We start from the raw sequence: 21,965 nt of genomic DNA, 5'->3' as shown, positions 1-21,965 counted from the left end.
ACCTTAGTACGGAGGGTATTTATTTAGCAATGCAGAATAATAATTTTTATTTATAAAAACTTGTATTTAAACTGAATGCTTTTCTAATTTGCGAAACCAAATAGCCGCCATTTTGCGGTAGGAGGTGCGCATCGCGTGAGCGGATAAAATCCTGAAAACAGATAAAACGAACTAAAACGAATAAAATATATAACTTTGTGCATAATATTTAGGAGATATTTCTCTTTAACGTACGTTAAACGTCGTTACTCCTTGGGTGCCCGAGGATAGAAAGAGACGGCGTGGACGGCCGAGAAGACGTTGGCGGGACAACCTTGATGGGTTTGAGAGAGAGTGGTGGGAGATCTCCAAAGACAGGAGGATTTTGGGGGAGAACTTTGCCCAACAGTGGGACATAATAGGTTAATTTAAAAAATTCTCTTTAGGTACTACAGACAGCCTGGTAATTTTTAATTTTCAACTGAAGCCCTATTAGTTATTAAATTCACATTTATCTCTGTTGCCTTATCAGTCGCCATCGAGCGCTTGTCGGTCACGGATCTGTGTCAAGTTTTCTCCACCTGTAGGGCTACCACGACTGTACGAAAGCGACAGAGCGCGTGATTTCGTTAGTTCTATTGTTTTTATTTTATTTATATTAATTTACAGTGCGCGGATTGTGGAACGCGAGGGGCTTAACCTCATAAAATGTATGCTCTCGTTGAAATATGTCTCCTTAACTTAGATTACAATTTTTTTATCAGTGAACTCGACGAACCGATTTGTTCGTTGTTCATGCAAGTTTTTAACATCTTTACCATCGAACACTGGCGACCATTAAGATTGGCCTTACAATTATTTATTAAAAAAATATAGCGTCGTAAAGAATCCGAAAAAATCGTATCATTTCCTACAGTAATCACGACCACTTAAGAAATCGATGCATGTATTATTAAGCTTTAAAAGTGATGTGATGTTATTTTAAAAACACTGAAAGAGTTGAGCTGTCAGTAAGTCATAGAGCTTTTATTAAACTGTAAAATCAACATAAAATGTTTAGCACCTCGGCAATGCAACCGCAACATTTTCCCAGTGGGGATATCGGGCATCACAGGCGCCGCGGAAAAAAGTAAAAACAGTATCGTTAGTCAATAATAACAACTCGCGCGCACCACGTTGCATTTTTTCCGATCATTTCTAATTCGGCCTCCGACGGAATCGGACGCTTCCTACTGGCCGAAAAGAAAATAAAAAAGTGTAACAAAAAACAAAGCGTTCGTGCGTTACGTTCGAATTTCGAAATAACAAATGACGCGCGGAAATTCAAATTTAACTTTTTAATTTGCGTATGATTAGTGGCTTTGGATACATGTAAATGAGTTTGGTTTTTATACGTTTATGAAGTTTTTTATTTGTAATTAATTATGTGGGTAGAATGAACTAAGTTGTCAGTGTGGTCGCGAAGATGGTGTCGCGTTGTTGGGTTGTTGTTGTATGTATTTGTTTTTTGGTGACATGTGTTACAGATATTGGTGCTTATAGTCCTAGAGGTAAGCTTATGAATTTTTAATATTTTGATTTTATTATTAAACAAATAAACATTTTATAATTTAGATAAAAGAAATGACTTGACAATATTGTTCAATGATCTTAATAGCTTTAAAAATCGACTCATCCATAGAACAAAGACCTATGTGCACGACTTATTATTCTTAGGACAGTGCACAATTAGTTAGTTGTTCTTCGCTGTGGATACCAGATCAACCGTTATTCGACTTTATATTTCCGAAACGAAATAAGATACAAAAATTCTGAAAACGCCCATAAATAGGTCTTAGTTTGAATAACGAGATTATGTGTTTGTCCTATTTTCGCTGTACAATTACATCGGACTCTGTTCTTCGGAAGAGTCGAAATATCTTATGTAAAGATTTATTTCTGAGAGATGGGAACCCGCTGTGACCTGACGCACAGACATTTTTAAGATCCCACAAAGTTATACTTACTGAAACCCAACGTTAAACTGTTCCTAATTGTAACGGGTACATTATAATGGAAAAATTCTCTATAATTTTACAAAACAAAGTGTTATTACGCCAACTTACGTTAGTCACTCAATTAAGCTCATTCCAATCTAGTCTATGATTTGAATAATAATAATAATTCAGTAACAACGAACTCGTCTATTCTACTTTGAAATAAGGGTCTTTCCCTTTATAGCGAAGTCGTTAGAATTCGTTTTTTAAAAGTCGATAAAATCCAGCGACAATGATTTTTATTGGAGACATTATTACTCTATTAACAGTTAATTCCGTTTAAAAAAAATCTATCAATATCGTTTAGAATACGATGTTTTTAGTATTAAAATGCACAATTACAATTCTGTGCCAAATTATTATTTAATATACGACTACTACTAATAACTGTAACGTTATAAATATACAATAAATCGTATGTTAATTTTGACCTAACTATTGTATTTTACTAGGTAATTATTAATTATTATAAAAATACTTTAAAGCATCCGGTATGAGCATCAGCTGTGGTTCTAAGTTAATTTTTTTATATCCGTAAAGAAAGATTAGATAAATAAATAAATTTAGTAGCCGGTAGAGCTCCTTGTCCAATCTGCCAACAAGTAGTTCCGGTTTTAAAGGTTACAGGTGCTCGTGAAAATATAAGCACATGAGATTGTCAACTTATGTCTCAGGATGACGGGCGCAGTTGGCTGTGCCCCTCAGATATTTATGATTTAAAGCTCTGAGTGGCACTGGAACTATTATGGCCAGGCGTGTCGCTTACCGCCAGGCGCACGATCGCGCATCGTCTCAGAACCGATTCCGATGTATAATGTCATTCAAGAATTTTAATTTATAGAGAAAATGTGGATGTACACGTGGGGAAAGGACAACCTAAACGTATCAGAGTAAGAATATTTTCAAAAACGGTCGTCCGAGAAATAAACTCTTTTTGAATAAACTGCTACAATATCCGTTTACTCGACAGTTTTACCTTCTCTATCTCCATTAACTACTATAATGCGCGGGCGCAGTTTTATAACATAATTTACCTCTTCTATTGGACAGATACGACAATCTGTGAGTTAATGGAGCGTTTTATTGGTCCATTTTGTGTTTATTCAGCTTTTCTAAAGCTATGGAACTTCCAGTATTATTTTCGAAGTATTTATGTACTCCTATTATTACAGACCCTGAAACTAAATTACCTAAATTACACCATATTCAACATAATATTATTATATTTATTAAAAATACTAAACAATATGAACATATTAGAAGCAAAATAGTAGCTGTAGATATCCACTGTAGAGCTTGTGAAAAAGTTTGTCCAGGGAAGTATTGCCACCTTATCTAATTCCTCCGGTTTTGAAGGGTAAGTCTGTTGGTGAAATTACAGGCACATGAGACTTGTCAACTTATGTCTCAGGGTGACGGGCTCAGTGGGAGTGCCCCTAAGATTTTTGCGATATAAAGCACTGAGTGGCACTGCGACTCTATGGCCAGGCGTGTCGTTTACCGCCAGTCACACGACTTTTTCCTCCCGCGACTGGGTATTAAAAATATATATAATAAATAATGTGTAGAAAACTAGAAATGTAATTTTATATTATATTATGAAAAGGGAGGATGAACGAATTGTGGATGTGGCGGAAATGCCATTGTTGAGATCGATGTGTGGAGTGACGAGAAAGGATAAGATAAGGAATGAGTACATCAGGGGAAGTGGCACCAGTGACGGAAAAGATGAGGAGTAATAGGTTAGCGTGGTATGGACATGTCATGCGGAGGGAAGAATGTCATGAATATAAGAGGAAAGGAAGGCCAAAGAAAAGATGGATTGTGTGAAAGATGACATGGATAAGAAAGGTATGAGTATAAAAATGACGGCTGATAGGGGAGAATGGAAGAAAAATACATGTTGTGCCGAAAAAGAAGTTATGTATATATTTTTAACAATTAATATTTCATAACGTCTTTTTTAATTTTTGCGTGTCGCCGAGCTAGATAAGCTGCACCTGTGACTAACCTGTTTATTAACTTTTATTTAACCAAGTCTAATGCAAATATCGTGACGTCCTTAATTTACAACAAACTACTAGAAAATATAAAATCACTACCTCAGTATTTTTTTTTGACGACCTCTGTGCTCGAGAGTATTCCACCTCCGTCACTACAGAGGCACACGCTAAGTGAGGCAAATTCGAAGCCTCCCAATGGGCCTACACGAGCGGGCGGGCCTTCATTGCTCAAGGTCAACTTGCACCGCGAACAGCTCCAGAGTTTTAGCTAAAAATGATGAAATGTGCGGTAAATGAGTGTAAAAATACGTCAAACAAACATAAAATAGATACTAACATCACATTCCACAAGGAAGTAAGGCGTTTCAACTTGTATTTTTATATAAATATTCATTAAAACCGAAAATTAACCTACTACTAAAACTAGCCTACATAAATTTGATTTTTGCCTCACTTGTGACAGTTCGTTTGATATGAAACTATTATTCTATGCGTTATTAAGATTATATTAAGATTATAATGTTAAAACTATGATGTTTTATTGGCAGCTTTGTGACTATTCACTCACTCAGTTCGTACTATGACGCGACTTTAACATTAAAGTAATATTGTTCTTATGTCAAATTTAGCAATCTTAAAATAGTTACTCGGTCGCAGTGGAAACAATATTATTTTCGAATTTATTATCTAAATATTGATTTTTAGTGATTAAAAGTTAAGTTGAACTTATTTTTTTTTAATTTAATAGTACATAGAAAATAATTTCTCGTTAAATAAAAATGCGCGATGTTTATTTTGTAAAATTATGACAGCGACATCTATATGCTCCTTGGTGACACTAACAGTTGACACTAGATTATAATTCCCAATTCACAGCGTGACTATCAAGGCTCAGCTTGTTTTATTTCTTTTTCTTCATGAAAATGCGGATAATTGAAAACAACGTAATTTTAATAGATTTTATTATTACATACTCTTCTTTTTTAACGTTTAATATTCTCTGAATGTAAATAACATTAAGTACTTAAACATTGTACTACGATAAGACTATACTATAAAGAGATGGCATTATATAGTTCATATAGCGTTATTTCTTTCCTATTTTTAGTAAGGAATAGACAATATTGGGAATCATCCGTTCTTTCAATCGCTTTAACAATAATACATTACTTAGTTGACAGGTTTGTCATAGTACGAATAAGAATAATATTATAATAAGCTTACTTTAAGCTTACATTGAAATAAGATGGTTTTTGGAAAAGTTAGGGTAGGCCCCCAGGTTACATTTCAAGGACAAAAGTACAACGAGTGCGGTAGAAATGGGGTTTTCGAATGTAGAAAAACTAACTTTTTTATATTATATCGGATCTGTCTGTGGTATCGTCGTTGTTCCCAATTTCCATAACACAAAACTTTAGTTACTTTGGAAACAGAGCAATGTGTGAAGTGTGTGATATTGTCTGATATTTATATTTCTATCTAGTTATTAGTCACATAAGAAAATGCCTGCATAAGATAGTCCGTCTTTACAGTACTTACGTATATAAAGTTTTAAAGTACAAATTCAAATTCAAAATCATCTGTTTAGATCACCGTTTAGTAGCAGTAGAGCTCTGTGTGACAGAGTTCGTTCAGGGAAGTAGTTTTATATTATAAAAATAGTGATAGACTTCACTATAATGCTAGGAATAAAAATAAACTAGCTGTTCTTTATAGTCTTCAGAAACTTACAAATTAATTCAAGGTGCAATTCACACGCTTCTATAATAAGATTCCCGTTCATAATCAAAATTTGCTATTTATTTTATTTTTGAAGTTTGAAACAGAAATGAAACAAAAAAATTGTACTAAACAGACTCCTGCATACTCGAATGACAAAAATTCGTGGCAGTGACCATGCAGGTATTTTCAATCTAAGGTGTTCAAAATAATAACGCACACACTCAACATACGCGAAACCCTGTGTCGCGGGTGCCATGGACACACTTTGACAATCACACATTACACCCAAACTCACGAGAGAAATAAATGTAGGCCATACAAATAAAATGCAATTTAACTGCCTAAAGTTAAATATTATAAATGGTTAAATGTATTCAAATGTAATCATATTTACGAAGAGCAACCCCTGGAGTTTCTTGTTCATTCTTTTCAGGGGAATCTGCCTTACGAATGAACAGTAGAGTTTAATCAGTATGAGGATTTCAAGTGTAATTTGCTTATTTACTTTATTAAGCAGGTTAAGCTCCGCTGCATACGCAGTCCGCCGAATACGTGAGCTTACCGATGTTCGTACTGCTAGACTAGTTTACTTTAGTTACTAATGTCCTACGGGATTCTCATGTGGGGTAAAGCGGCAGATATACAAACCATATTTGTGTTGCAAAAACGAGCGATTCGTTCTGTGTACCGTCTAGGCTCTCGGGTTTCTCTCAGAGAAAAGTTTAAGGAGACTGGTATCATGACTGTGGCATCACAGTACATTTACTCAAATATTTTATATGCTCGTAAAAATATACATAATTTCAATAAAAAAGAAGATATCCATAATATTAACCTTAGAGCTAAGTCCAAACTCATGGTACCACGATTTCGTTTAACCAAGGTAAACAACTCTTTTATGGGGAACTGTATACGTTTTTACAATAAGATTCCGGAGCATATATTAAGTTTATCATTTCCTAAGTTTAAAAACTACATTAAAAATATTTTGATCGAAAAATCATATTACAAAATTGAAGACTACGTGTTAGATAAAGATGTATGGAAAGACGACACGGCTCCAGAATCCACACAAATTTGATTCAAAGTGTATTCCATAGCATTTAAGTTTATTTGAAAAGAGCAAGCCCTTGAGTTTCTTGCTCGTTCTTCTCAGGGAGGTCAGCGTAGTGAACGAGCAGTAGCTTAAATGTGACGATTTCAAGTGTAAATTTATTTTACCTATGGAATAAATAATCTTTGACTTTGACTTTGACTTATTTATTTATACTTTTATTATATATTTATACTGCCACTGCGCCCGTCACCCCGAGATATAAGTTGCACCCTTAACCCTTCAAAGCCGGAACGCAGTAATGCTGACATTACTGCTTGGCGGTAGAACTAGGTAAGGTGGCAGTACTTCACTGGACGAATGCTTTCACAAGGAGCTGTACTTCTTCTAAAATATATAATACAAATGAAAAGTATTCGTATTGCGTTACTGAACAAAGACGCAAAGTGTACATTTACATCATAATAAAAATTTCAAAGCATTTTACGTAATGCACCGAGATTCACTGTCACCGCATTATCAAATTCGTTTTTTCCGTCAATCGATTACGGCCCATTACGAAACTGTAGCGGGCCGAGGAAAGCTAAAAAGCGCAAAAACAATCAAAATAAGGAAAACAAAAAGCACTTGGAATGTTCCGATTTGCGACGTTTCGTCGGAGGAAATGAAAGTAAGCACGTGCACTGCGAAAATAAATTGCTAGGTATTTACAAAGTTTTCATATCGATTTCAATAGCATTTTCACCATTTTGAAACACTGTTAGTGGTGACCATCGAGTATATACCCATAAAAAATAGAAAGGAAATAAGGGTCTTCCATTCCTGGCAACTCATCAGTCAATTGGTACTGATATCATTATAAGTAATATCCACACTCGTTTGCGCTGAAATCACAAATTAGAAAGCTGAAATAGTACAGCGCCAACAACTGACCTGTGTGTACGTCTCCGTATATTCCAAAAATATTCTGTATTTATTGTAATAAAGATAATATCTCTAACTATGCCGTGCTGTTTTATTCGGTGGTGTGGGAAAAACAGCAAAACATCTAATTACAAAACAAACGGAATCACATTTCATCGGTAATTAAATGTTAAATTATGTAATTTTTCAATTTTCGTTCATTATTGCAAAGCTCAAGTTAAACTGGTCGATTTGAAGTGAAACAATTGACGATACTCGTCAATTGTTTCGAATGCTGGCCAATAGGAGCGGAGTTATCACCGTAATTATATGGCAGAATAGTTTTCAAACAAATTAAATGATATTACGTTTCTATTTCTGGTTATATACTCGATGGTGGTGACGCTATATATGACAAATATTTGCCTTCGATAGTTCCAGGAGAGCTGCGAGATAGGTGAGCTCGCAAGTAAAAAGAAAGGGAGACCGTGCTAACACCAACCTAATAATAATAATAATAATAATGGGTTAATTCCAGTCAGGCTTTCTAACAGCTTGAGGCGATTGGATTTCTGTGGCATGTCGCTTCCAGCACAAATGCAGAAGGCGGTCCTGCTCGGTACGGCGCGTATTGTTTGTCGGTTCTTAAACCTGACCACCTCTCCCATTAAAAAATAAAAAAATAATCTTTTAGGCCTCGGGAGAGGCGTAAGTATAAAATAGATATAATAATAATAACGCAACACACTCATAGCCCCGCAAAAGGGATACCTGGTATCGCATGCCATAGACACACACACAGACAACCACAAATTAAACCCAAATTCACGAGAGAAATAAACGGCCATACACATATTTCTCCCGGCCTGGGAATCGAACCTAGGACCTCTGCGCGGCAGTCCAGCATGGTAACCGTTCGACCACGAGGCAGTTCAATTCAACCTTCAGTAGAGCTAACGCGATATAACGCAACTAGCGCGAGAACTACATAAGGCACTTTATTGTGCTAGCCCTACAGATCCAAATGTCCAAGAGGTTGACGATCACACCGGTGCTTCACATTTATATGTGGGCCGACCACAAGTAACGCTACCATGAAAAATTGCGGTATCACGGCTCAATGCAAGGCGGAGGCGCAGAAAGATGATATTCTATTCTATTTCTTTAATAGGCTTGGGCAAGCGTCAGTTTCGATGTTACCAGTTAATATCAATCAATCAAATCAAAAACGCCAACGATTAGGCAGCAGCAAGGTATTCATTTTTAAATGAATCTCTTCGACGGAATGCTGTTCAAGAGATCACACCTGGGCTAAAAATAAACAATTACACAAACAACCAACTAAAGAATTATATTATTAGAGCATATAAAATCACACAAAATGTTAATAAAGGGAGAATACACATAAAGAAGGAGGGATTTAAGGTTAATAGGACGAGGAATGAAGGAAGGAAGGAAGGCAATTTAGGACATTAAAAGAAAATGTGATCAAGGGTAGGATCCAACCCACATTCACACAAAGAGTTGTCTCGGACACGGATTTTATTAAAACAAAACAGATTGAAACCACCCAACATGTATGGAAACCAGCCTGTGCAAATAACCACGCCCTGATAGGTTCCGTCCGAACACACTCCTTGAACAAACGATGTACGTCCTCAGAAGTCCCACACACTTCGCAATTCGGTGAGTCTCCCGCATCGAATACAAAAATTTGTCAAAAGGAATGTGTCCGGGAGCTCAGCTGTCCATAGCTGTGCGTTACAGACACCGTATGGCTCTCTAGGACGCTACAGTACCAAAATCTAACCTGATATTATTATTATTATGAGCCTGTTCTGTCCCACTGATGACTGATAAAAAAAATCTCTTTACTTTCCTATTACTTCAAGAAAAATAATTCTAACTACATCTTCTTCTTCTTCTTCTTCCTGTCCTTATCCCACGCTAAAAAAAAGGTAGGGTCGGCACAACACGTATTTCTCTTCCGTTCTCCCCTATCAGCCGTCATTTTTATACTCACACCTTTCTTATCCATGTCATCTTTCACATAATCCATCTATCCAACTCGCAATCGTCAGTCTTACTTCCCGGACTCGCTTCTTACGTTGCACTCGTCCCTGATGCAACACCCCAACAACAACAATTCTAACTTTATCTATGGTTTAAAATGGTCACATCTTTCGTAGACAATCTTTATGGACCTGGATTTTAACCTAAAATACGTTTTTTAACTCGTTCATAATCAATCTTTCCTGTAAATAAAATGCTATAATGCTGTAAAATGGATCGGCAAGAAGAAATATGACCTAACGTTGGCATATTGTTAACCGCGAAACATAAATGTAACATTTTGTTTAATTTTCACAAGTTCCAACAAACAAAGATACATTTTATCTTATCAGTGAAATTGATGAATTAAAAAATGACAGTCGTATTCAGTTGAAATCGCGTCGAAACAAAAAACTTCATCAATAAGACATACTAGGAACCCCGTGTAGTGTTGTGGCACACGAGTAACAAAGAACGTATTACATACCAATATTGTACCGATGGATAAAAAAAAAACAATCAATACTTTTCCTCTTTCTCTCCGTTAAATATAAACCGGTTGGTTTATGATGATCTTGTTTTATAATTTGTTTTTCTTATGATTGGACACTAGAACTTGTAGAAAAATGTACTTCGACTCAGCTATGTATAAAATAACTCTTTGAACCTTTTTTTCAAATTGGCTTAAAGATTTAAGACATCCAAATTTTTGAGATGCGATGGACTAACAAACATTAAAAGCTAAAACACTGTAATAGGGTCATATTTATTTAAGATATTTTATAGAACGAAAGGGCGATGTGACTTCACGAATCAACATAGAATTAAAATGCGAAAGATTATATATACTATTAACTAAAATTGCAGTGTGAGTTATTATTAAAAAATATCTTTTGCATTATTTCATCTTGTAAAGTAAATAATGTTTTCATTCAGTTGACCTATAAATGGATGAATTATGTTTTTTTACATTTTTCACGATTGCTTCAAATTGAACTAGAAACTATTTTTTCCGATCCATATCGTGAATTTTTTTACGGTATTTAGCCGTGACCATGGGACCTGTAAAGAGTCCAAAACTTTAAAACGTTAAATACTTGAAAAAACAAACATAAGCGATTTACCTCTACATTCCAAAAAATATTTCGATATTTTTTTACTTGTAATGTGGTCTACAAAAATAACCATAACCACTTTACGAAAATTAGAATACTGTGGTTTTCTACATTTTAGAAACTAGACAATTCTGGCTAAACGTTTTAGACGTTTATTTTCATTCTTGTTTATTTTCATCTGTCACAATCATATTACAGTAGATGTTTTGTAACATCTAAGTATAAGGGAAATGCTGCGTTAGTAAAACACGTGAAAAGTATGTGAATCTGCATTGTCTGCGCGTACGCAGTACATCTGTAATTGACTCGGAAATTGTTTACTTTGTGCTTTTTTGGAGTGAGTGACAAACGATTGTAACGAGATGACGATTGTCAGGAAAAAAGTTTTAAAATACAAAATAAAAATGTTATTTCAAATAACAGAACTTATCTAATTAGTAGTAGCAGTAGAGTTCCTCGTGAACGAGTTCGTCCAAGGAGGCATTGTGTGCGCATTGCTGTGTTCCGGTTTTGAAGAATAAAGGTACTGGTGAAATCACATGCACGTGGGACTTGTCAACTTACGTCTCACGGTAACGGGCGCAGTGGAAGTGCAACTCAATTCTTTGTGATGTAAAGCCCTGTGTGGCACTGCAACTGCCATGGACAGGCGTGTCGCTTACCATCAGTTACTGGTTCCTTATTAACTGATAAACTGTCGGTTAATACACCTGATGGTATGTAATATAGTCCTCATTGATTTCGATTACAGCGACCCTTTGAATGGAAAGGTATATAATAACCAGACATCAAAACGAAAGGGTAAAAAGTTGCCCATTGGTATTCTACAGGATATATCAAGGAGAGTGTACGTCTTCACCTTTCCATCATAGGGGACCAGACGTATGGTGGGGTTCCACATCTATGTTGTGAATATTCCTAGGATTCGCACTTATTCCATATTTATAAGGCGAACGACTATGGAGTGGAGTTTGCTACCTGCAGATTTGATTCCTGAATGCTCAACTTGCGCCTTTTCAAGCGAGAGTGAATTGGCATTGTTTAGGCGTGCATGCTCCATCTTCGACAGCTGTTAGCGTTATACAGAGCGCAAGTCCGATCTTGCATAGGGTATTGCAGTCACCTGTGGGATAACTCAGCGAAATATCAACTAGAGGCTCTTGACTCGGTTAACTTATTGATGACGATAAACTTGAATCTAAACTTCATAGTTTAGCCGACCTGCGCAAAGCTGCCTTTCTGTCATACATCTTATTAAATAACACGTTTGTTTAGTAAGTAGACTGAATAGGCCAGTCTAACAATTGCAGCTTTCGGGAACCACAGATGCAGATAGTGTATTTCGTTCTTTTGCCTTTCGCGTCAGGAAGGATGAACAAAGTATATTAGGTGTAGTAAGGTGTCGTCGTGCTGAATAAATGTCTGAATTTGAATTTTAATCTAAACTTGAAGATACAAACTTTGTCTTCGATGAATAAGCAATAGATTGTATTGAACGAGAGTGTGTAAGTGGCCATTGTGCAAATTTTCTCGTAACTCGAGTAATGCCAGTATCGATATCTTGTTGTTTATATGACAGCCGTTGATTGTGTAGCTAAGAGAAATTTATTTCTTTAAAAGCTATACGAGTGTGTAATTTAAGTTACTACTTATTTACTAGAAAATAATAATGCTAGCATCAGTTATAATTACATAATCAAACAAAGAGTTTGTCCAAGGAATTACTGGCGTCCGCGTGTCATTTACCACCAGGCGCACGATTTCGTCGTCCCATTATAAAAAAAATACCGGTAATGCTCTGATGGGAAAACGCCTGCGTTTTAATTTAGAAACCGACGTCTCGAATCCGTATGGTGACACGTACCTATGGCTTAATCTCTAAATGATGTACATTTGTAAATGTTTAATTGCAGTTAACGATGAAAGAAAATATAGCGATGAACCCTGCTTTTCGAAGGTTCACCATCCTTGGAAAACAAAACAGGAGCGTGATGGACTATGCCCTAAGCCCTCTCCTGATTGGAGATCCATGCCCAACAGTGAGGCGTATAATGGGATTCATGATAATGATTTTGAGTTCAACAAATTTCAACGTTACATTTATGCCGATACATTGATGTGGACTTTCAATAATAATGGCAGGTACCTCTCGTGAGCGAGCGGCGCTTTAAATGTGGAATGAAACCTTTTTTGACACGAACAAATTGCGATCACTGATTCGCCAAAATTTAATTTAAACTATTGATGTACAGTTGAGCACGACACACTTTAACATACCAAAAGCACCGAGCCGAGTACGTGGCTCGTGTAGAAGTCGCTAAATCGATTTCATACTCAGGAAGGTCACTGTCACAAGATGTAAGTAGGGGTTCAAGAATCTAATCCTATATCATGAATCCACACATCTGCACTAGGGAAGATCTCAATGCGGTCTCAGATAGTTCAGTCAAGATGGCTTTATGTCAATAAATAAATAATACTGAGAACAAAAGATGAAGATACGTAGGACAAACGCGAAGGGACTCCCACAGGGCTCTACTCGGACCTTTTTATTTTATTATCGAAAAATCTGTAAACCCGCCTGTAACTGTAACAGACTTTGCTGTACCAGGTACCGTTGCAAAGGACAATTACCAGAACAGGTTTAGCGACCACGACGTAGGTGCTCTATATGAATAATATTTTGATTTCGTTTTTGGTAACCACTAAGTGTTGTTTAGTAATCTTGATAAACAAGAGGGGTAGTACCCTAAGAATACGATTTCAACTTGTTTCTTTAATTGATAATGAACTACCTCCGTAGCCGAACGGTTGCCATGCCGGACTGCCACGCAGTGGTCACGGGTTCAATTCCCAGGCCGGGAGAAATATGTGTATGGCCTACCTACATTTATTTCTCTTGTGAGTTTGGGCGTAATTTGTGGCTGGCTGTGTCCGGGGTGTGCGGGGCTATGAGTGTGTTGCGTTTAAAAAATATGAAGCGACCGGTAGCGGGCCTCATAGCCTAAAACACAATAAACTATAAATCACTAGGTTCAAAATAAAAAGAGAAGAAAATTTTTCTCTTTCACTACGTCCCTCTACGGAAAAGTCAGTTTCATTCGATTGTTATTAGAAATCTTCCTCTTCTTTCTTTTTTTATAGCTGTTCTCAAGCATATTAGTGTAGGCGTCCTTCAGTTTCTGCCACATCTCTCGATTCTGTATCACCTATATGCTATTCAAACCCGCCGCTTTCTTTATGTCATCCTTCAAATGCATGTGCGGTCTCCCTCTGTGGTATTATTAAAGACATTTTAGTGAAATTTTCGCTTTCGTGTTCTGTAATAAATACGTCAAGAGATTATCAGCTTATTTTATAGTAAGAGATATATTTCATTTCTAAAAGGCATATGTTTCAATGTCAACAATTCAAGACAATTCCTCGCGTGCTCAAAACTACGCAACCACGATGCCACTTCGCCTTAAGCAAGTCAGAAACAGCTTTACGGCCATGTAACAGTAGTGAAAAAGAGGCTGTGTGTGAGCTCGGACGACGCTAAGCATGAATATAAATCTTTTTGTGACCAGATCAATCGATTACGACTCCTTAACGCTCTCGGAATGTTAGGTTATTATCTTAATAGCTATTGCTTACCAGTCAGGATAATAGCTAGGATAGCTCCTGTATACCTTCTGCATTGAATTCATCACTTCCCAATTCTACGGAAAGAAATAATAATTAAATTTTTATTGAATTGATATTCAATTATTTTTTGTGAAATTACTCCACTAGTTTGTTATAAAATTATTAATACAAAGATCGAACACTCAGAAAAAATTCCTTCGATCCGGTCGGATTCGAACCGACGTCTTCTTGCATACCGTGCCAGACGCTATACCAACTAAGCCACGGAACGAACCAACGGACCTCACGAATTTTTCTATGTGCTTGCGTCGTGTCTTTGTACTTGGTCTTTCAACGACTTTTTAGTCGTAATGCCATCTATGAGAAATCTATGACAGATTTATCACCCAGTTAGTACCTTTACAGCTACCTAAGTACATCTTCTATCTTTGTATTAATAATTATAAGAAATAATAAATTTGACAAGTAACTTAGAGCATTGTAAAGACACAAATTTTAATCGGAGTTGCAGATGTTGTAGTAGTAGTTAGTTACAATAAATAATTATGATACCTTTTTGTAATACAACATCTGTGGCTACCTTAACAGTAGTGTTTCATTGTTATAAAACAATAAGTTTCGGTAACACTTGTCTCGCGACATGTAAAATGATACCTACCGTTTACCAGTTCGCCGTTATTCGCTGCGCTTGCGATGGTGTCAAGGCTGCTATTACTTACTTTTACTTTTTAATGCGCCTGTGCTTGATATTCTAGGTAGGGTCAATTTTTGAAAACATAATTTTTTTCGACCTCGGTTGCCTGAATTGAATATGTGCTTGGTTCGGTTCTCAGTAGAACCAATTCGGCAATTTACTTTCCAAAATTGGTTCTGGTTTGAGTGTTCTAAGTACTGCCCCGGAGTGAACTCCGTGGTTCTGGTCCGGTTATTCATAGTACAGGGAATTTCCAAGTTTGAGATCAGATAATTGGTGTGCGCATTCGGTACATAGCTAATATTAATGTCATTATAAAGGGATCCTTAAAAGGATTTGATTTGCCTGTAAATCTGACGTTGTCCTATATATCGTCTGTCGGCTAAATTCGTAAACGTCGTAATTTCCATTAATATAAACTTTTGAGTACACACTAAACACAGAAATTACTAGAAATAATTATATGACAAGCTATGATTAAACTTTTATTTAATAACTACAAAAGCTTCTAAAAACTATATTTGTTACCCTTGAAGAGGAAAAAAGGGATGTCGTTCAAAAACGGAGTTACGAGGATTTAGTCAACGATATGGATTTCAACTTTCTTCTAAGAATTTTCTTTTTTGTTTACCAAAGGTCTTCAAGAAATTTTATTTTGAACTTATTATATGAAATTAAATTTTAAAATAATGTTCTTTGAGAGCTAGCCTACTAAAATAACGATTACTCTGAATCGAGAAATTGACAATTTGAATCAATATGGTAACATGTACTTTTGATGTTTTAGTTACGTACATTTATGAAGGTTTAATAACAACTTCAGCTAACAGTGAACAACAACATTAGAAATGTAAACCTACACATCGAAGAAGTTCTCAACCCATAAAAATGTTATGACAACTCATCGTGGCCCTGGCTTATATTCTTGGTTCATAACCTCGCTTGGTTCACAACGCCTTGGCGTTCCCTATGAGTTCAATAAACTAATTTCTCTACTTCCTCCATTCTCCGGAAAAGTGTAGCATAGCAGAAACGCGAGCCGGATGGCTTTCTCCGGGGTCAGGGTTCGATGCTTGGCGATGAAACGATACTGACACTGCTTTTATTAGATGTTCATTATTATGCATTAAATGTCATCCTGTGTTTAACAGGCTATGAGCTGAAATGCGTATTTATTCAAGTAGCTATTATTTTACTACTGAAAAAAACTACTTCTGAAAAAGGCAGGCAGTACTGGCACCACTGCCGCCATTACTGATATCATACCTGTTTCAGCTTTGAAGGATAACGGTGTTGATGACTACAGACACATGCTTATCAACTTCATGTCTCAGGGTGACGGGTGCATTGGCAGTGTCCCTCAGGTCTTTGCGATTTAAAGCTCTGAGTGGCACTGCACTGATATGATTAGGCGTGTCGTTTATCATTCCCGATCCCTCACTTGATAAGCATACAAAGTAAATTCCATAACATACGTGTATACTATAAGTTAGTATTTTATACAAGTTCATCCCTCAATAAATAAACAATTAGAACAAAAATTCAATTACAGCTAATCAGGTTGCATACATGCCTCTTGAGGGATTCTGATACTTTAGTGTGTAACAGAATGGTCCCTGGAGCTCTCCTCGAGCCTTTCTCCATCATTACCTTAAGTCTTTCCTTTAGAATGATTGCCTTTACGTAAGCTTCTAAATACCTCATAAAGTATGCCCATTAGTTTATCATTTGTATCCGAAAGTTGACATTAAAGTTTAAAAGAAGTAATACGTCTTTATAACGATCTTAATTGGATAGTTACATAATATGTTACGACATAACACAATTATAATGTAATTTATTACAGCGTGATATAAATCAACGGATATTCTACCACGAGACTCATTCTCCGGAAGACTTATACCATCAGACCATTTTGTTATAATGCTTAGAAAAGATGCCATTATTCAGGAATTCTAATCTAATTTTACGTCTTATATATTGGATGAGGAACCAGATATCACAGATTGAATTTCCTTTTAGTGTTCAAAAGTGACACAGTCACGTAACCGGAAATGCTAATTGAGATTTTGTAACATTTTTAACCGACTTCAAAAAGGAGGAGGTTCTCAATTCGACTGTATGTTGTTTTTTTTTCTTTTTTTTTGTATGTATGTTACGCGATAACTCCGGTATTTGTGAACCGATTTTCATGATTCTTTTTTTGTTGGAAAGGAGGTACTTCCATAGTGGTGCCATTTCATTTTGAAGAAAATCATCCACCTCTAAGAGTGGCTGTTCACGCGTGAAGATTTATTTTTATAAATAGTGCCTAACTTTAATTTAGGAGCAATTACTTTTAGCAATTATTTAGTTGATTTTGCTATTTCTCCAATTCAAGGCGTTTTTCTCTCGATATACTTTGAGTAGTGTCGTAGTGAGAACCTATTTTTATTATCTCCAGTATCAAGTCCTGTATAGTGGCGAACTAGGGAATATTTTAATGAAACTTTGCAAATAGACGTAATTCCACGTACTTTTGAGGTCGGTATTTTTAGTACTCTGTACTGAGATTATCACTATTAAATACTGTTAACTTGAATCTATTGATTTAAGATAATCCTTCGCCTTTAAAACTCCAAAGGGCAGCTTTCAATTTTGACGAAAAAGTACAACACAATGTAAAACTGAATTGGGTTAAATCTTAAGAAACTTTGTGTGTAGTTATTAATACGAACATCAAACGTCTTCCAGTAAACCATGTCAGACGCTATGCCAATTAAGCCACGGAACGAAGTACCCCTCCTTACAAATTTTTCTATGTACTTGTTGCAGATCTTTCATAATTACAACAGACTAGTGGAGTAATGTCACAAAAATAATAGAATACCGCCGTGGTCAAGCATCCTAACATCCATTAAAAACTTACAAATTACAACTTTGTGTTTGTCAAATTTGTAAATTACGTCCAATAGTGCTAAATTGGATACCGTAGACCATTAAGTCCAATAGCAGTACAGGTCTTTGCGTAAGAGTTCCTTCAGGAAAATACGGCTACCATAACTATGTCTGCGGTAATGTTAGCAGATGAAACGAAAAGGTGCATGGGATTTTCAACTTTATGTCTCAAGATCCCGTCAGATCTTGTGGCACTGCAATGTTATGGGTACGCGTGTCACCTACCATCAACCGCACGCCTTGCTCCTCCCGTCACTTAGCTTAACTTCGTCACTTTTATGTATGTTTTTGTGCTTTATATAAGTAGATATGCCTCGTATAAGCATTCTTTGATGCTTTGAACAGTGAAATCACTAGTCATTTACAATCCATCTATTAGTTATCCAATTGAATGCTTACAATGGTTCTAAAGTGCCTAAACTCTCGTTAAATCGACGCTATTTAAACCGGTAACGTGGCAATTATTACCGAGAAAGTACTTTATAGAGTTAACCGTGAATTGTAAAATATTACCTTAAAGGCTCGTGCATTAGGTAAATTATATATTACTATACATTGTAGTTGTAAAAGTGTATTGTTAAATTATAGCCTTCCTTGTGGTCCATCAATGTAAACGAAAAGACTTAAGTAGAGTATTTAGTAAAATCCAGCTTTAGCTGAACCATTTGTTTCGTCTACATACCTTTTACCACCTTAGTCGCTTAAATTTGCATGTGGAGTCTCTTTCGAAGTTTTATTCGAGGGAATCATCGCCGATGGACAATGTGGTGCTATAGTGCATGCGTGCGAGCTGTTTTAGTGTATCTTGTATCATTTAAACAATTTCACTTCCCGTTGGGACAGGTTCCATTTTGAACTCAAAAATGTAGAACTACACATGTTCTTTTTTACATTCCGTATTGCTTTTTCATATCCTTGGTAGGTAAATAATGGAGAAGTTTCTCTTGATACGAAAACCAAAGCCTTTCAAAGTTTAGTCGCAATTCGATTTCTATACAAAGATTCATTGACATTGAAAATTACCCTATTTTTTATGGATCAAAATCGCATTTTTCAAACAAGTCAACCTTTGTCACCCGTGACCAAATCTATAAAAAGCCCAAACGTTGGTTTTTGAAACGCGATAAGTAACCGCGAGAACTTAAGATGTCGATGTATTCGTTAAAATTCCAAAAAAATATTGCAAAACGTAAGTCCATGTACTAAAATGTTTAAAAGGGAAAGTATTTAATAACAATCAATAAATGTTTACGAAGAGATTATTGTAATTTTAACGACGTAGTGATAAGTGCCTTTAATTATTGTAGGCAAAAGGTATTCAACTTGTGTTAAATTAAAATATATCTTTTCAAACGTTGACACAAGCAACGTTCATAAACACTCGACATATTCTAAGTTTACACTTAAGATCACTAAAGTTATACAGCTGCACTTATGCGATTACGCAAGTTATGATCTATAGATCATACGGCGAGTGAAAGTGTAGATCATGATGTCGTTGATGAGGTCAACGCTTTCTGTCAACTTACGAGACGTACAGTGTCATTTGATTATGGAACTATGTTTATAGTTCGTCCGCATTTTATTAATATTGCTGTACATGTGCGAGACGAACTGTGTCTTCAGACTAATAATGTATTTCTGTAAAAATCCCCCATGATGAATTAAAGTCCGGTACTGCTGGATAAGTTCACATAAAGATGGATATGTATTTTTATTTCACATATTAATTTATTGAAAAATTGACTGAATGATCGTTGTGTCTGGTCCCGATAAACGAGGTCTTATCATTGAGACAAAAACTTACAAAAGCTGTTTAAGGAAGTTTCCCTATCGAAACATAACCGAAAATATCATTTTGCGACGTAAGTGGAGTTATATATCAAAGGCGATAAAAATGGAGACTTTTGGACTTTCTAGTCGAGCAAAAGAGGAACGCTGAGAGTCGAACTATATTGTAAAGTTCCTACGCACAATCTCCAAAGTATGTACGACTGAAAACCGACAAAATCTTTGCTAATGAGCCCCTATACTTTCCGCTACATCTAATCCAAAGTAGCTAATTGGTAATTGGTATCAGTCAGAGTCGACTCAGAGGTGACAGCTCTCCAGTACTCCATGTACGACCGAATTTGCTCTTGATTAAGATTTAAAAGCTGTTCTGGTGTTAAGTACCGCATGACCCTGAAAAGAATAGGATAACAAGCTACAGTTAACCTGTCATCTTCAATAATAACTACGGCAGATGGACACGCGAGTGATATTAAGAATCGTTGTTTTCTTATCTTTTCAATTAAACCCACTTTCCCATTACTACAATCAATGCAATAATCCAGTTCATTAGCTTTAATGTTATCTTTGATCAGGAAGCAATTAGTCGAATGAGTGACTCGTAGCTTCCGAGCAATATCTTAAGATATATCTTGAGATTTGTCTCGACGAGAGTCATCGTTAGATTTTTTTTTTTTTGGTAAATTTGGGTCGGTGACATAGATATAAGAATAAATTTTTTTCTCTAGGATGATTGGTGCAACGATGTCATCCTCTTTGATTACATTCCATCTATTTTATTATTACTGTCAGTTGCTATATCTTACTGATCATTGGTATTTTATAATTTGTCATTTAATTCTTGAGCATACGAGCTCTTAAGTGTTAGTTTTATTTGAGCACATGACGTGACTCATCGTTTGTTAATCTCATCCGTCTCGAATGTATATTATAACATTCAGATACGTAATTCAGCTTACAAACCTTTATCTATACTCTGGTGTCGTATTGTAGTACGTACAAGACCTGACGATGGTGTTAGTTATCGCATTTAGTCGCCCAAGAGGTCAATGGCTTTTTGTAGATAGTTTTTTATAATTCCTTTTTCTTCGCTGTCTATTTTCTTTATCTCTTCTTTAATAATGCTGATTGCTTATCCATTCTTGTAATTCACTAGATCTTTTTATTGTTTATCTACCTGCGCGGCGGTAGTTCTTGCTCTGCCAACTTTATGTGAATGGTAAGGGTTGTAGTGTGTTTTATTTATGTGATCCAAAAAGGGCGAATTCAAAATCAAATATATCTTTATTTCACAGGTGACCAAATGGCACTTGCAATCATCATATTAATTGAATACTATTGCTATATTGACCTTGAATAATAATATGTTGCCATCTTGATTGCGCGATCTTCCCTTGTACAAGTATTAGGTCACAAGGGACATAACAACAAGTGCTCTATGGACTGTATTGGAACACTGCAGTGAAATCGGGTTAGACCAGCAACATAGTCCTAAAACAAAAGAAGAAGAAGAATACTAATGCCTAATGGGAGACTTATTGCTTCTCGATTGAGGGGTTGAGGGTTGTTTAGTAGAAATAACTCTCAAGGAAAATATGTCCGCAAAGAAATTGTATCAGACTAGATCGAGTGCATGTAGAACTGTTGCAATGTACGTGGGTAAACGAAAATAAGACCAGCCTAACAAGCCCCGCGTATCACACGGAAAAAATCTCGAAGCTGCACCGACGCGGCTCGTTACGAAACAGTCGTGTTGGATGCCCTTTGAGTGGACCACGTAGGGTCGATGCACTGAGCTTTTACTTACCATCATGGGGTGTCGGTAAAGGTGTACAAATAAATTTAAATAAAATTTAAATTGAAATAAATTTGAATTATATTATGTGCAACTGTTACAATATTTTGCGTTAATATTTATGTTTTGTTTGTAGTTGTTAATGATAACTGTAGGAGATTTGAATACAAATTCTGACGAAAGAATTTGTTTTTGGCCATAGGAATATGAATTAGAGAGCCTTCCACTGGAGTAAGCCGACATCATCGCAGTAAAAA

General features: G+C 36.0%; 1 protein-coding gene across 2 annotated transcripts in view; it reads left to right on the top strand.

The window, feature by feature from the left end:
• The first annotated feature begins 1,154 nt into the window (after positions 1-1,154).
• Positions 1,155-21,965, top strand: part of LOC113237798 (transmembrane protease serine 12-like) — a 57,985-nt gene continuing 37,174 nt past the window's right edge. For both annotated transcript variants that reach the window (XR_003311065.1, XM_026474466.1), the window contains exon 1: positions 1,155-1,529. Coding sequence is in view for 1 of the 2 variants with exons in the window: in XM_026474466.1 (XP_026330251.1) it covers positions 1,445-1,529 (85 nt within the window). In the remaining variant the exon portion in view is untranslated. The remainder of the gene's footprint in view (positions 1,530-21,965) is intronic.

This window comes from Hyposmocoma kahamanoa, unplaced genomic scaffold, assembly GCF_003589595.1.
Source record: "Hyposmocoma kahamanoa isolate Upper Pololo Valley unplaced genomic scaffold, ASM358959v1 94, whole genome shotgun sequence".
NCBI classification, from domain to species: domain Eukaryota; kingdom Metazoa; phylum Arthropoda; class Insecta; order Lepidoptera; family Cosmopterigidae; genus Hyposmocoma; species Hyposmocoma kahamanoa.
This window is presented reverse-complemented; position numbering and strand designations above follow the sequence as displayed.